The sequence below is a fragment of the Neophocaena asiaeorientalis genome, unplaced genomic scaffold, assembly GCF_003031525.2.
Source record: "Neophocaena asiaeorientalis asiaeorientalis breed wild unplaced genomic scaffold, Neophocaena_asiaeorientalis_V1.1 scaffold344, whole genome shotgun sequence".
Taxonomy (NCBI): domain Eukaryota; kingdom Metazoa; phylum Chordata; class Mammalia; order Artiodactyla; family Phocoenidae; genus Neophocaena; species Neophocaena asiaeorientalis.
In genome coordinates, this window is record NW_020174693.1 from 894,424 (window position 1) to 911,374 (window position 16,951).

General features: G+C 39.0%; 1 protein-coding gene, 1 long non-coding RNA gene and 1 other non-coding gene across 5 annotated transcripts; all 3 read right to left on the reverse strand.

Moving 5' to 3' along the window:
- Positions 1–6,872: 6,872 nt before the first annotated feature.
- Positions 6,873–8,463, reverse strand: LOC112409025 (uncharacterized). The gene is made up of 2 exons (XR_003005073.1): positions 8,155–8,463; positions 6,873–8,051 (listed from the first exon to the last, which is right to left on the reverse strand). It is a non-coding gene; the product is annotated as an uncharacterized LOC112409025 (long non-coding RNA).
- Positions 8,464–8,909: 446 nt separating this feature from the next.
- Positions 8,910–15,490, reverse strand: SLC25A3 (solute carrier family 25 member 3). 3 transcript variants are annotated; one of them, XM_024758898.1, is made up of 8 exons: positions 15,344–15,490; positions 14,936–15,096; positions 13,235–13,356; positions 11,789–11,968; positions 10,857–11,038; positions 10,034–10,206; positions 9,330–9,440; positions 8,910–9,248 (listed from the first exon to the last, which is right to left on the reverse strand). In XM_024758898.1, the coding sequence occupies exons 2-8, from the start codon at positions 15,090–15,092 to the stop codon at positions 9,088–9,090; spliced, it is 1,086 nt and encodes a 361-aa protein (XP_024614666.1). In that variant the 5' UTR covers positions 15,093–15,096; positions 15,344–15,490; the 3' UTR covers positions 8,910–9,087. The 3 variants fall into 3 exon arrangements, with proteins under 3 accessions (XP_024614666.1, XP_024614668.1, XP_024614667.1); XM_024758900.1 differs by having other exon boundaries at positions 14,936–15,092; positions 15,344–15,433; XM_024758899.1 differs by having other exon boundaries at positions 15,287–15,396.
- Positions 10,278–10,526, reverse strand: LOC112409034 (small nucleolar RNA SNORA53). Its single transcript, XR_003005081.1, has one exon. It is a non-coding gene; the product is annotated as a small nucleolar RNA SNORA53 (small nucleolar RNA).
- Positions 15,491–16,951: the final 1,461 nt, after the last annotated feature.

The window sequence follows — 16,951 nt, forward strand, 5'->3', positions numbered from 1 at the left end:
TACAAAAACAAACCCAAAACAATTAAGAAAATGGTAATAGGAACATACATATTGATAATTACCTTAAACGTGAATGTATTATATGTTCCAACCAAAAGACACAGGTTCACTGAATGGATACAAAAACAAGACCCATATATATGCTGTGTACAAGAGACCCACTTCAGACCTAGGGACACATACAGACTAAAAGTGAGGGGGTGGAAAAAGATATTCAATGCAAATGGAAATTAAAAGAAAGCTGGAGTCGCAATACTCTATCAGAGAAAATAAACTTTAAAATAAAGAATGTTACAAGAGACAAGGAAGGACACTACCGAATGATCAAGGGATCAATCCAAGAAGAAGATATAACAATTATAAATATATATGCACCCAACAAAGGACCACCTCAATACATAAGTCAACTGGTAACAGCTATAAAAGAGGAAATTGGGCTTCCCTGGTGGCGCAGTGGTTGAGAGTCTGCCTGCTGATGCAGGGGACACGGGTTTGTGTTCCGGTCCGGGAAGATCCCACATGCTGCAGAGCAGCTGGACCCATGAGCCATGGCCGCTGAGCCTGCACGTTCGGAGCCTGTGCTCCACAACAGGAGAGGCCACAACAGTGAGAGGCCCATGTACTGCAAAAAAAAAAAAAAAAAAGAGGAAATTGACAGTAACACAGTAATAGTGGGGGACTTTAACACCTCACTTACACCAATGGACAGATCATCCAAAATGAAAATTAATAAGGAAACACAAGTTTTAAATGACATAATAGACCAGATAGATTTAACTGATATTTATAGGACATTCCATCCAAAAACAGCAGATTACACCTTCTTCTCAAGTGTGCATGAAACATTCTCCAGGATAGATCACATCTTGCGTCACAAATCAAGCCTCAGTAAATTTAAGAAAATTGAAATCATATCAAGCATCTTTTCTGACCACAACGCTATGAGATTAGAAATCAATTACAGGGGAAAAAACATAAAAAACACAAACACATGGAGGCTAAACAATATGTTATTAAATAACCAAGACATCACTGAAGAAATCAAAGAGGAAATCAGAAAATACCTAGAGACAAATGACAATGAAAACACAATGATCCAAAATCTATGGGATACAGCAAAAGCAGTTCTAATGGGAAGTTTTAAAGCAATACAAGCCTACCTCAAGAAACAAGAAAAACTTCAAATAAACTATCTAACCTTACACCTAAAGGAACTAGAGAAAGAAAAACAAACAAAACCCAAAGTTAGTAGAAAGAAAGAAATCATAAAGATCAGAGCAGAAATAAATGAAATAGAAATGAAGAAAACAATAGCAGGGCTTCCCTGGTGGCACAGTGGTTGAGAATCTGCCTGCTAATGCAGGGAAAACGGGTTCGAGCCCTGGTCTGGCAGGATCCCACATGTCACAGAGCAACTAGGCCCGTGAACCACAACTACTGAGCCTGCCCGTCTGGAGCCTGTGCTCCGCAACAAGATTGGCCGCAATAGTGAGAGGCCCGTGCACCGCGATGAAGAGTGGCCCCCGCTTGCCACAACTAGAGAAAGCCCTCACACAGAAACGAAGACCCAACACAGCAAAAATAAATTAATTAATAAACTCCTACCCTGAACACCTTTAAAAAAAAATAGCAAAGATCAATAAAACTAAAATCTGGTTCTTTGAGAAGGTAAACAAAATTGATAAACCATTAGCCAGACTCATCAAGAAAAAGAGGGAGAGGGCTCAAATCAATAAAATTAGAAATGAAAAAGGAGAAGTTACAACAGACACCGCAGAAATACAACGCATCCTAAGAGACTACTACAAGCAACTCTATGCCAATAAAATGGACAATCTGGAAGAAATGGACAAATTCTTAGAAAGGTAACACCTTCCAAGACTGAACCAGGAAGAAATAGAAAATATGAACAGACCAATTACAAGTAATGAAATTGAAACTGTGATTAAAAATCTTTCAACAAACAAAAGTCTAGGACCAGATGGCTTCACACGTGAATTCTATCAAACATTTAGAGAAGAGCTAACACCCATTCTTCTCAAACTCTTCCAAAAAATTGCAGAGGAAGGAACACTCCCAAACTCATTCTATGAGGCCACCATCACCCTGATACCAAAACCAGACAAAGATACTACAAAAAAAGAAAATTACAGACCAATATCACTGATGAATATAGATGCAAAAATCCTCAACAAATACTAGCAAACAATCCAACAACACATTAAAAGGATCATACACCATAATCAAGTGGGATTTATCCCAGCGATGCAAGGATTCTTCAATATATGCAAATCAATCAATGTGATACACCGTATTAACAAACTGAAGAATAAAAACCATATGATCATATCAATAGATGCAGAAAAAAGCTTTTGACAAAATTCAACACCCATTTATGATAAAAACTCTCCAGAAAGTGGGCACAGAGGGAACCTACCTCAACATAATAAAGGCCATATATGATGAACGCACAGCAAACACCATTCTCAAAGGTGAAAAACTGAAAGCATTTCCTCTAAGATCAGAACAAGACAAGGACGTCTACTCTCACCGCTATTATTCAACATAGTTTTGGAAGTCCTAGCCATGGCAATCAGAGAAGAAAAAAAAATAAAGGAATACAAATTGGAAAAGAAGAAGTAAAACTGTCACTGTTTGCAGATTACATGATACTATACATAGAGAATCCTAAAGATGCCACCAGAGAACTACTAGACCTAATCAATTTGGTAAAGTTGCAGGATACAAAATTAATGCACCGAAATCTCTTGCATTCCTGTACACTAATGATGAAAAATCTGAAAGAGAAATTAAGCAAACACTCTCATTTACCACTGCAACAAAAAGACTAAAATACCTAGGAATAAACCTACCTAGGGAGAAAAAAGACCTGTATGCAGAAAACTGTAAGACACTGATGAAAGAAATTAAAGGTGATACAAACAGATGGAGAGATATACCATATTCTTGGACTGGAAGAATTATTGGGAAAATGACTACTACCCAAAGCAATGTACAGATTCAAAGCAATCCCTCTCAAACTACCAACAGCATTTTTTACAGAACTAGCACAAAAAATTTTAAAATTTGTATGGAGACACAAAAGACCCCAAATAGCCAAAGCAGTCTTAAGGGAAAAAAAACGGAGCTGGAGGAATCAGACTCCCTGACTTCAGACTATACTACAAAGCTACAGTAATCAAGACAATATGGTAGTGGCACAAAAACAGAAACATAGATCAATGGAACAAGATAGAAAGCCCAGAGATAAACCCATGCACCTGTGGTCAACTAATCTATGACAAAGGAGGCAAGGATATACAACGGAGAAAAGACAGTCTCTTCAATAAGTGGTGCTGGGAAAACTGAACAGCTACATTGTAAAAGAATGAAATTAGAACACTCCCTAACACCATACACAAAAGTAAACTCAGAATGAATTAGAGACCTAAATGTAAGACTGGACATTATAAAACTCTTAGAGGAAAACATAGGAAGAACACTCTTTGACATAAATCACAGCAAGATCTTTTTTGATCCACCTCCTAGAGTAATGGAAAGAGAAACAAAAATAAACAAATGGGACCTAATGAAACTTAAAAGCCTTTTGCAAAGCAAAGGAAACTACAAACAAGATGAAAAGACAACCCTGAGAATTGGAGAAAATATATGCAAACGAATCAATGGACAAAAGATTAATCTCCAAAATATATAAACAGCTCATGCAGCTCAATATTAAAAAAACAAACAACCCGGACTTCCCTGGTGGCACAGTGGTTAGGAGTCCACCTGTCAATGCAGGGGACATGGGTTCCAGCCCTGGTCCAGGGAGATCCCACATGCCGCAGAGCAACTGAGCCCATACGCCACAACTACTGAGCCTGTGCTCTACAGCCTGCGAGCCACAACTACTGAGCCCACACACCACATCTACTGAAGCCCGCATGCCTAGAGCCCGTGTTCCACAATGAGAAGTCACCGCAATAAGAGCCTGCGCACCGCAAGGAAGAGTAGCCTGCCTTCGCTACAACTAGAGAAAGCCTGTGTGCAGCAACAAAGACCCAACGCAACCAAAAATAAATAAATAAATTTATAAAACAAAACAAATAAACGACCCAATCAAAAAATGGGCAGAAGACCTAAATAGACATTTCTCCAAAGAAGACATACAGATGGCCAAGAAGCACATGAAAAGCTGCTCAACATCACTAATTAGAGAAAAAGAAACAAAAATAAACAAATGGGACCTAATGAAACTTAAAATGCTTTTGCAAAGCAAAGGAAACTACAAACAAGATGAAAAGACAACCCTGAGAATTGGAGAAAATATATGCAAACGAATCAATGGACAAAAGATTAATCTCCAAAATATATAAACAGCTCATGCAGCTCAATATTAAAAAAACAAACAACCCGGACTTCCCTGGTGGCACAGTGGTTAGGAGTCCACCTGTCAATGCAGGGGACATGGGTTCCAGCCCTGGTCCAGGGAGATCCCACATGCCGCAGAGCAACTGAGCCCATACGCCACAACTACTGAGCCTGTGCTCTACAGCCTGCGAGCCACAACTACTGAGCCCACACACCACATCTACTGAAGCCCGCATGCCTAGAGCCCGTGTTCCACAATGAGAAGTCACCGCAATAAGAGCCTGCGCACCGCAAGGAAGAGTAGCCTGCCTTCGCTACAACTAGAGAAAGCCTGTGTGCAGCAACAAAGACCCAACGCAACCAAAAATAAATAAATAAATTTATAAAACAAAACAAATAAACGACCCAATCAAAAAATGGGCAGAAGACCTAAATAGACATTTCTCCAAAGAAGACATACAGATGGCCAAGAAGCACATGAAAAGCTGCTCAACATCACTAATTAGAGAAATGCAAATATTGCAATGGAATATTATTCAGCCATAAAAAGGAACGAAATTGGGTTATTTGTAGAGACGTGGATGAATCTAGAGACTGTCATACAGAGTGAAGTAAGTCAGAAGGAGAAAAAGACATATCATATATTAACACATATATGTGGCACCTAGAAAACTGGTCCAGCTAAATCGGTTTGCAGGGCAGAAATTGAGACACAGATGTAGAGAACAAATGTATGGACACCAAGGGGGGAAGCAGCGGGGGTGGTGGCGGCGGTGTGATGAATTGGGAGATTGGGATTGACATGTACACATTAATATGTATAAAATGGATAATTAATAAGAACCTGCTGTATAAATAAAATTCAAAAGTTCAAAAAAAACACTTCAGCACTTAAAAATATAAATCCAACTATCTGAAAATTCATTAATGAACAATATTAGTTTCTGGGGAATTCCCTGGTGGTCCAGTGCTTAGGACTTGGCGCTTTCACTGCCGGGGCCCAGGTTCAATCCCTGGTCAAAGAACTATGACTCCGCAAGCCACACAGCATAGTCAAAAAAAAAAATTTTTAATTTCTATCAGTGCCAAATAAATGAGATACCTTTTTTGGTGCTATTCTACTCATTATTTTAATGATTCACAAATCTATCAGTAATTTGGTAGCCATCCTGAGTGGGACTTTCTTGAAGGAATCCTCAAATCTGGAATGTCACTAGGTTCATTGTCATGATTTTGTTTTCAAGACAGATAGCTTTGGAGGCAAATATAGAATGGAAAACTTTGGATCTGTTTCCCAACAGTAGAAAATGTAAAATTAATCACTTCAATAATACATATGGTCTCTTACGGGTGAGTCATCTTCAGCTTTCTGTGGAATTTCCCTGCTTTAATACTATTTAAAGTCTAACCAGTTGTGCAGTCAATAAAATCAGTGAAGAATTGTTTATCCATGATTAAAAGTTGATTACATTATTATTTTCAGAATATTAACGATGTCTGAAAAAGCAGTTTTAACCTTGGTTGATACAGCCTCCTGGTGTTGAGATCATGCGTCTTGAAATGATAGATATTGCCCCTAACATGAATTATCCTCCATCTTCAAATCTTGCATATGCTGCGTTCCACAAAGAAACCTAGCTGACTTGCACATCAAATCACAGTATATTAGGTACGAATTGTATCTTATGTAGGAGACACATCCTCTAGGCTTTCATTCAGTATAGCCAACCTTTAAGTGACTGTTGCACGCATGGCACTTTATAGTCTATAAAACCGCAAATGAAAACCTTGGAATAGTTGCTTTCTAGGAAATTCAAGTCACCAAAGATTCATAAACCGTTTATCAATGTGAGGTGAACATCTCATACACCTCCTATGACCACTTTGGAGGATGTGAAGTCAGGGCTGCCTTGCAAAAGAGAAAATGATTCAGTAGATAATATCTCAGTTAAGAGCTGTTAAGAGTAGCTAGCTTATAAGGTACATCATTGTTTGATATATCAAGAGGCACAGCATTCAGTTGTGAATTCCAGATTCCTCAAAGTTTGCAATCAGTCTCTTATCCACATGGTATCTGGGATTTTTAACAATTATTGATTTATCATGTAAATGATAACAATTGTATAAACAATGTTTATATAACTTATGTTGAAGAAACAGTATATAACTCCTAATTTGGCAGCAAGACTGACTGCCATGCACCAAACTTGATGAATATTGTGGACACTTTCCCCAAAATGGTATCAAAACATTTCATGAAGCTTTCACACAATGGAGATTCGGTTAAGCTGTTAAGTTTTTCAATTTTGTTGTACATGTCACCAGATAATTTAGCAAAAATCTGGCTTTCTTAGAGTTTCTTAGAGACAAGTTGAATTTTATTTGATCTCTCTGGAAACTATGTCCTAGTGTTAAGACATAATTCAATTAAACAACTAATCACATATACTCATCCCACTGGGTTCTGCTTTGTGGAATTAACATTTTCTTAAAGCCAAATGTGAAAAAACAATGTTAAAATATCCTTATTAGAATCTTTATTTTCAGCATAAATAAATTTTAAAATACAAAATGGGAATTCACATTTTAAGTGGGCATTTTAATTTTGAGGATGAAATGGTTTTACCTCAGAAATAGCTTTGAAAGTTCTCTAACTACAATTAGCAAGCAATTCTTGACAGCCTGAACACAGCACACTTTATGTCAATACCCACAAATGAAACCGATTGCTTCTCTTGAAAATAAGACTTGAATCCTGGCTGGCAGTGGAAACCTCTCATGGTGAAGCTGGCTGAACTGCATACCCTAAAGTTTTTAAATCCACAGTCCACCTCTCCATTGGCCCAATGTACATATATATCCAATCCCACAGGCTCTTACAATGTGACTGACCCTCCTCCCAGTAGGAGGTGGAGTCTATGCTCCTTTTCCATGAAGCTGGGATTTGATCTTCTGGGACTTCTGGTGACCAAGAGTATAGTGGAAGTGATGCTAGGACTTCCAAGGCTAATTCCCATAAAAGATCCAGCTTCTGCCTGGCTCCACTTCAGAGCCCTGAAATAAGTCCAGTTGCCCTAAAGCCACCATGCTGTTGATTTTGAGGAAAGACTGAGCCACTAACAGGGAGATGCTCAAACAAAAATCTCCCTCTAACCAGATGTGAAAAAGCCTTTGGAGATGACCCAAGAGCTACCATCTGATAACTTCATGAGACACAGAAGCAGAAGAACCCAACAAATGCTCCTTAATTTCTGACCCACAGAAAGCTTGAGATCGTATCGTCACTTGCCATTACATTTCAGATGATTCGTTACACAGCAGTAACTAATGCACACTGATGACACCAACTGCCACAGCCATCATTTGCTTGGGCTCAGACCACAGCTCTACCTTTTGTCAGTCTGGTCCAAATTTACACCCATAACCCCTCCTTTTTCTCTGCAACACAGGTAAAATAAGACTGGAACCTTAAACAAGACCAGGTGATGATGACAGAGAGAAGTTAACATGTAATGAGATATACCTGGTTTCTAAATTTAGTTCACTGACCTTATAACATGGGTTTGTAATGAAAACATTTCTCTTCCTGTTTAGACTCCTTTGAAGTTTTTTTCCTGAGGTCCCATCTGCATACTTTACACAGGGACTGTCAACTCAATCCAGATATTATATCCAAAGGCCTGAAGGTAAAATGTAATCAGATTTGAAAAAATAAACTATATTACAGATTGGGCTTTTATACTTCCTAACCAAAATACAAGGGAAAACTAAACAGTGGCTTACGTTCTAGCTTTTAAATCAGTTTGGGCTTAAACCAAATTCCAGATGCTTGAATATGCCGAAGTGCCACCGTCCCAGGGGCATTCACCTATTCCAGGTGTCAAGCAGATTCCTTTCTTAAAAACAAAACCGGAAATAGTTTATGTTATTCTTTTTGTACTTTAGAAAGTCAGATCTGTGTGAGGAGAATTAAGTTACCTGAAATAGTTTTTAGCTATCAAATGTTTTGGTCTTTCTAAAAAGCTATCATTCTAAGAAACAGCCTAATTTAGATTATCTTCTTTTACAAATAAGGATTAGCACACTGATTAGGATTTTTTTTTTTTTTTTTAATTTATTTATTTATTTATTTATTTTAGCGGTACGCGGGCCTCGCACTGTTGTGGCCTCTCCCGTTGCGGAACGGACTCTCAACCACTGCGCCACCAGGGAAGCCCTAGGATTTTTAAAAGTATATTAAGTGTTGCAAAAATCTGATTATATACGGAAATGTACTTGTCAAAATAAACCACAAATGAATATTTATCCATATTCAAACTGAACAATTAAATTGTTTTTAAAAATTTAGGGCATGGTACCTAAAAATGTAAGAACTCTCTTGAGTGACAAATCCTGAAACATGACAATTTATGAGTAGGGATTATAGTATTCAACCAACAGTGATTTTTTTCCTTGAGGTTCTAATGTATGCATAATTCTTTCCATTTTAGGGTTAATTCTTTAAAAACTAGCTTTAAAAATAATTATCAAGTCAGACAAACCATGAACAGTTGGGTTTATTTCAACAGTAAGTTTGAAACTCTTGCTTCTGGCAAGAGTACTACAGTAATTATATTAGGAATAGGTAATTTCCTACACTGTCAAATATATAAAAGTTCCTTCTGCATTTTCCTCAACACTGATCAACAAGCAGATTCAGTCCACATCTGCTTTCATCTACTCAGTGTACCCAAGCTTCTTCTTCAGAGATTCTGGCATCTCAGGTGGAGGAGGGCGAGGGAGCCTGAAGTAGACCTTCACGGAGTCATAGATGAACCACTGCAGTGCAGTCAGAGTGCCAATCATGATGATACGGGCAAAGAGTCCCTTCCATACACCTTGATAAAATATGAAATGTGAGTGAAAAATATACTCCAAAGTGTTATTCTTTCTTTAGAGGGGAGGAAAAAAAATCTTACCTCTAAATCCAAGTCTCTGGAGGACCAGAGACGCACTGCTACCCTTCTCTTTATTCAACACAGACACCACAGAATCAGCAGGGTGAGAAACAATGGCACAGAAGACTCCAGCTGAAAAAGTCAAGATAAATGATCCAATATGGGGTCAGTTAAAAAAAATTTTTCACATCGCAGCCAACAACATTTTCATGAGTAATAAAATTTTCTTGTGTTTAAAAAAATCATATTTTAGAGTGAGACTAACAAGAAAAGTTATAAAGCAGTCTACCCTCTGTAAAACAGAACAATCCCTCAAGTTATATTCAGATTTTAACACTTTCTCTTGTATTAAAAATTTGTTATTGGAAAAACTAAACAACAAAAAAAGGCACAGCAGTGAAGTCAATACATTCCCGAGCTTAATTATGACATGCAAACCACAAAACAATTATTTTAGGAACGAATTAGCAAGTATTTATGAATCCTGAAGAGTATATAAAATGCAATGGAAAGATAAAACTTCTTTGGAATATTTTTCCCTCACAAAAGAGGCCAATACTGGAAATGATTATTCTTTTTTTTTTTTTTTTTGAAATGATTATTCTTAATTTAATATTTTTCCCTCACAAAAGAGGCCAATACTGGAAATGATTATTCTTTTTTTTTTTTTTTTGGAAATGATTATTCTTAATTTCACAGACAAGTATGTTCTAAATAATTCATACCTATGTAACCTGCCACAAATGTGACAACCAGCTGCTCTGGCTTTGAACATTCACTTCGGGGCTTGGGAACCACAAACTTGTACAATGCTTCAACAGTACGTTCAAAGCAGGCGAACTTCATCATGGTGTATGGTATCTGTCTCATCCAGAGAGGAGCAACCCCCTTGTAGAATCTAGGAAATCAGAAGACTTATTTTACTCGGTTGCATATATTCATCTAGCAGACTTTTTCATTATTAACAGAAGTGTCCGCACACCAGTCAAGTTCTGATAGTAACAAAATGGCAGCACTACTGCATGTCATTTCTATCAGAACCTAAGACTAACATGCAGGTATATTTATCTCACATGCCAATGACTCAAGCACCTTTGACTATACAACCAAAAAAGTTGCTGGATGTTTCTTTCACTGGAACTACAAGAAACAGTAAGTTTACAAGTAGAACTCAGCTCAAGACTGGCATCCACAAAGGTGGATCTAAGGAAGCATGTGTGGCCTGTCTATATGCAAATTCTTAACTGTGAACATAGATGACAAGAATTCTAACAAGGGCACTCCCCAACCCCCAAGTTAAAGAGTTAATATTTAGGTCAAATATCAAGTCATTTGTAGACTGACAAATGATTCTAACTTTAGGGGAAAAAAAACCCTTAATTCAGGGTCCAAGCCATGTATCAACTTATCCTTGCCCCTAGAGTTTACATTCTATGTGAGGGGGAAAGAGATATGAAAAAGAGAAAGTCTGGCAGGTTTAATGCTAACAAATGCGGTTTTTTCAAATGAGTATTTTTATACTATATATTTAGGCAAACGTTTACTTACGCCTTTAAGCCTTCTTCCTTATACATTTTGGGAGCTGCATCCCTCAAAGTGTTAGCATATCCTGGTTGGGTTTGAATTCGAACCTTAGCAGCTTCCATAGGAGCCAGAGCAATGTCAGCAAAGAATTCAGCACTGGCAGAGGCAGCCAAATATAGTGATGTGCGCCAGAGATAGGCATTCTCCTAAATGAAAAACATAAGGAGAAACATGAATTGCTGCTGCACTGGCTGTTCTCAATTTAAGAGACAGTTCTAGGCAACAGTTAAAATTTCAGACATTTTAAGTGTTTCTTTATCACAGTCCACAGATAACACCCATGAGACTGAGTATCTCTCATAACCTCATCAATCATAGTACACTGTGAATATTTTTTGAATGTCTAGGTGCCAAGGATAGTTGACCCTTGAACTCACACAGGATACTACAATCCTCTTTAAAAAACTCAAATCCAACTTATTTGGAAAGCAGCACAGCACAATAAAAAGAGCACTGAAATCCAATGAAATAGTTTCTTTTTCTTATCCTGTTTATGTTAAAACAGCCTTATGATACAACATTGTAAAGCAATTATACTCCAATAAAGATGTTAAAAAAAAACACAACAGCCTTATGATTTGAAACATACTGTTCACCCTTTCTGAGACTATTTCCTCAGTTCTAAAAAAAGGTGAGTCAAACAAAAATCTAAGATCCTTTTTGGTCTTATATTTTATGTTAAAAACTGAGGAATTTTTTTTCCTTTTTCTTCTTTTTTAAATATTTATTTATTTATTTGGCTGCGCCAGGTCTTAGTTTCGGCATGTGGGATCTAGTTCCCTGACCAGGGATCGAACCTGGGCCCCTTGCGTTGGGAGCGTGGAGTCTTAGCCACTGAACCACCAGGGAAGTCCCTAAAAGCTGAGAACTTTCAATTTCAAAGATAAATTACATACCTCTCCAAGCATGTTGCTATACAAAACTTTGAAGACTTCATAAAAGCCAAATTTGCAGAGCCCTTGCATAGAGTAGCCAATGAATGTCGGAGCCCATCCTTTGGCCAAACCACGAACACCATCTTCTTTGAGTGTAACTGAGAATCCATTAAATATGCCCTTGTACTTCTGTGGGTCCACCTTTATTTAAAACAAGAAGAAGAAGAAAAAAAATGTACAACAGAGATAATAACACTTCTCACGAACATTTAATTGTTATTATTAGTTTTTCCTTTTGGTTCTAATATAAACTTTAGTAACTACACAAAAGGTAGGTAAATACAAGTTCACTGCATGATATCAGCTTAATGTCTACTATTTATCTTTGTAAATGTAACTTTTTGTACAGTAAGGTCTAGCTTTCTTTCAGTCAGACTTAAGTCTTGGAGAGTTAGTTAAGAGGATAAAATTCCTACAAAATTACATGATAAAACGGACACAAGATTTTCCCACCACCCAACTCTTTTTACCACTTAAAAATTAGTCTTAAAGTTACTTCATAAACAATAATTGAGTCTATATCCTTGAGATATGCTAACCCATTAAGTGATTATAAAGTTTTGTGAACTTAAGACAATCAAATTAAATACAAGTTAAAAAGGTACATCAACATGAAAACCCTCTTTTGAGTTAAGAAATTAAATTCCCTTTAAGAAACATGCATAAGAAGTTTTAGCAAAGGTGTATTTAATATTCATTCTATTAACTAATGGGGGTAAAAATCTTAATCTATTTCTGCCAGTACTAGAAGGGCTGGTATACATCACCTTCCTCTCCCTGCTAACATTTCACCTTCCTTTCTCTTTTAGGTAAGTAGACCGCTAATCCTGTTTGGGACAAATAAATTTTTGATGTTTGATTATTTGTGTTTCAATAATCCTAATTAAGACATTTTAATTGTGAAAGAAAACCTTTTATGTAAATAAATATGCAAGAAGCTATGCCCACAAATTTTAAGCACTATACAGTGAGAGTTTTTTAATCTATCGTGTTCTCTGCCTTGATCTTATCAATAAATAAGAGACATGAAGTTACATCATATAATACACAAAGAATGATTGCCTACTCTGACGTGTAAGTGCTTGTAAAATGACTATTTGGAGCAAAAAAGAATCGGTAGGCCTTGAAGAACTCTAGGCAGAATTCAGCCCAGCAGCAAGAACCACTTACAACCAGAGTCTGAGATCAACAATCTACCTTCACTCTTATTTTAAAAGAGGTATTTCTTGGATTTAAAACACTAATTAAAGTAAAAATCATGCATTAAAGAAATCTGAGTTTGGTGTTCTCCTAAAATTTCCGGCAGTCATAACGTCTTCATTCTTCTCAATTGTGAAGTCCTTTAATATTACTTGGAATTAAGTCACACACAGAAGAGACGTTCAATGTTATCATCTCAATACAAACCTGCATACGGCATTTCACTAAATCCAGAGGAACAACAGCAGTGTGTGTCAGACCACAACTTAAGACCCCACCAAAGCCACACAGTGCGTAAAACTTCGCAGAGCCATATTCACAACTGTACTCTGTAATAAGACAAGACACACCATGCGTTTTAATATAATACTCATGTTACTGGTTATCAACTTACCTCCTGGACAGTTAGGTTTCCACACAGCTTGTTAGTAGGTAACAGCCATGTTTCAACAATGTTTTATTTAGTCCAACATGCAAAAACAAACCTGCAGTCTGCATTTAACCAGATCTAGAGGAACCAATGCTGTATGTGTTGTGCCACAACTAATAATTCCTCCAAGTCCACAGAGGAGAAAGAATCTGCCAGATCCATAGTCACAGCTATACTGCTCTGTTTAATTGAAAAAAAAAAAATCAAGTAAGTATTTCTTCAGAGGTGACTAAGGTCATGGGAATGCAAGAGAACTACACTTCCCTGTGAAAAAGTAGTATCACAACTGAACAGCTCTGCCCACCATTTACAAGTAAACTGAAAGATAATTTTCCACCTAGTGTGAGCAAGGAATTCACTGCCAAAATCAAAACAATCATTTAAAGATTTTGAAGGTTCTTATCTGTGAGATACTACCTCTCTCTCGTTTTGCCATATAAATTTTAAAAAAAGTTTTCTACATCATTAATAGCTCTTCCAATTAAAGTCAAACTTCAAATTACTAACGGCTGATAAGAACACACTTTTAAGTACCAATCCAACTTAAATCATGTAAAAGCTTGCAAACCTCTAAGGCCACTAACCAATACTATCCCCACTTATGGATCCCTATAGTGTAAAAATAGATAAACATACATTTCTGCAGTCAAATACATTTACTACACAAATGACCATAGATTTAACTGTCTAAACTGAAGGACCGAATGATGATGTAAGGGTTTTTTCCTCACACTGAAGACAGAACAGAAACACGTAATAATTTTTTTTTTAAATCTTTACATTTTACAGGTACAAGGTAGATAACATATTCTGTACTCCTGCAATTCGGTTTTCAGGTTTCTCTATAAATACACTCCACTGGGATTTAAAATACACACAGTTAAAATAAAGTTGGGTCTAATCATTAAGAAACCCGAGAGATAAGATCAAAGGGATTCCTATCTATTATATCCTTTCTATGGTCTCTCCGGGTCTACAAGCCAATCAGGCGCATTAAAACAAGAGTTACCCAGTTATCACACATACCTTGTGTCAACTAATATTAGACTCCGGGAATACTAAAGGGAGGAAACAATATTTTTAAAAAGAAAGTGAAAGCAAAATCAAAGAACTGATAATACAGTTAGAACTGCAGTGGCCAGTGGTTAGGATGAAGACTTTACCCAATGGCCTAGTCGGCTGACTAAGCGGGCTCACGGTGAAGATAAGGAGCTAGTCACGGCCTCTTTGCCTCCACTCGCTCGAGGACGCGGAGGTCACGGAGGGAGCAGGGCCTAGACCCTTCCACGCCCTTGAGGGAGGGCCAAGGATCCGACACCCGGCCTCGGGCGGAACGAGCTGACATCCTCGGACAAGCAACTGGGCGCCCTCCTGCGTTGCCGCGGGCAGGGCGCGCGTCCTTCCCTGTCCTCCGGGCCGAGCACGCCACGAAGGCCGAGGGGACCTCACAACCGTATCGGGACAGGGTCTGACCTCACCTTCCACAGAGGCGGCCGCCAGCTTGCGGGAGCGACGGGGTGGGCCCGGGGGCCCGGCGGGGTTGCTGCGGGGGCCCGCGAGACCATCTTGCACCAACTGCAGGTGGGGTGCGTTGAAGGGGTTCGCCCGCGCCAAGTGCGCCACGGACGAGAACATCTTGCTAGGGGGAGAGGAAGCGGCGGTTAGAGGAAAGGCAAAGGGGTCCGTTAGGCCGGCTAACGTCACCGGCACCCTGGGACCACCCCCGCACCCAGGCCTTGCCTCTTCCCGCCTCCGCGCCCTTGAGGAGGTCACCGCGGCCTCCCCAAAGGAGGAGGCCAACGGGGTCTACAGCCAAAGAAGCGCCCCACCGGGTCTCCGCGCTCCGCTCCCCGCACGCACTGCAGGTAAGGCCGAGCCACACTCACTCCCTAAGATGGCGAACACACCACCGCTCCCTCGGAAAGGCTGGGGCTCACAGAGGCTAAACGTCCTCCGGGTCTTTAGATCTGTGCCTTTCGCGCGTCGTCAGCGCGACGCACATAGTGCGTCACTACAGACTGGCGGCACCCATTGGCGAAGAAGAGCGCCGAGGCCCTAACGTCATCGCGTTCTCCTAGCAGCCGTATCCCCGCCCCACTCGCCCTAGCCCTTCCGGCCCGGCTTCTGCGCAGGAGGGTTCCTTTTGCGCAGGCGCGCATTCCAGGCCGGTGTTCTGAGTTGTGTGGGTTTGTGCTCGTGACCTTCTCTTTTTGTCCCTTCACCTTCAAACGTCTCTCCTGGAATCTGGGGCTTACTTTCTTTTCATTTAAATGAGCCCCAATATACTAGTCACCTAAAAAAAAATCCGGGGCTTCCCTGGTGGCGCAGTGGTTGAGAGTCCGCCTGACGATGCAGGGGACACGGGGTCATACCCCGGTCCGGGAGGATCCCACATGCCGTGGAGCGGCTGGGCCCGTGAGCCATGGCCACTGAGCCTGCGCGTCCGGAGCCTGTGCTCCGCAACAGGAGAGGCCACAACAGTGAGAGGCTCGCATACCGCAAAAAAAAAAAAAAATCCGAATACGCGATGATATATTATTTCGGTTTGCGGTTAGAATGTCACTAAAGTACAGTTTTTGTGTCACAGCTTCTGCTATTATGGTTCTTTTTTTTTAAGTTCCATTGACATTACACACAGACATGTCTGAATTTTCCATCAGCATTTAGGAGAGTATTTTAAAAGGAAATGTGTAGCAAGAACTCTTAAGACAGCTTGCTGCTTCATCACAATAGTTTATATAACACATTAAAGCATTCAATAAATTATTTTTAACACCTGGGAGTACAGGGGTGAACTAGAGTGAAAGTGACTGGCAGCAGATTTTGTTTTCAATTAATTTAGAAAATCTTCATTAGATTCAGTTAAACAAAGAAAGGCCTAGTTTAATTGGAAAGAGTTTAGTAAGGATCAAACCTCTTAGAATTCTGGCTCTGACATTTTCCCAGCTATTGTTAAAGTAACCTTGGGAATTTACTTGATCTCTGTGCACCTGTTACTTAAATGGTGGAAGCAGGGCTGGCCTCATGGGCTTGCTACCTATACAGTTATGCAGGGCCTATGCTTAGTTTAATGTTCTGCTGTCACCGTTTTGAAATTCTTAATGAACAAGAGACCCTGTTTTTCATTTTGCACTGGGCCCTGCAGATTTTGCAGCTGGTCTTGGATGGGAGTAATACATATCTTGAAGAGTTTGTGAAAACTCAGTGAGATAATTTCTTCTTCTTTTTTCTTCCTTTTTTGTTTGTTTGTTTTATTAAATGGACTTGAAAAATTGAGCTGTCATGTATGCCAATGGTAGCAATATTGCCTAAAACTCTGTTCCTATATAAACATGCAAGATTTTTGTAGAAAATTAGCATTACAATATTAGAAAAAGTTAAAATGTTATCCTCTTAAGAAAGAAACTGGACATTTTCTTTAAAAAGCAGATATCATGGGCTTCAATCTTTTCAATTCCCCATCCTCTGAATAGAGCTCAATAATAATTTTGGTG

Coding starts and splice junctions, on each gene's coding strand:
- SLC25A3 (XM_024758898.1), bottom strand. CDS start 15,092: ATGTTCTCGTCCGTGGCGCACTTGGCGCGGGCGAACCCCTTCAACGCA. Junction 13,357..14,935: donor GGCGGCCGCCTCTGTGGAAG/GTGAGGTCAGAC, acceptor GTCTTATTACAG/AGTACAGTTGTGAATATGGC. Junction 11,969..13,234: donor TAGTGAAATGCCGTATGCAG/GTTTGTATTGAG, acceptor TTTTAAATAAAG/GTGGACCCACAGAAGTACAA.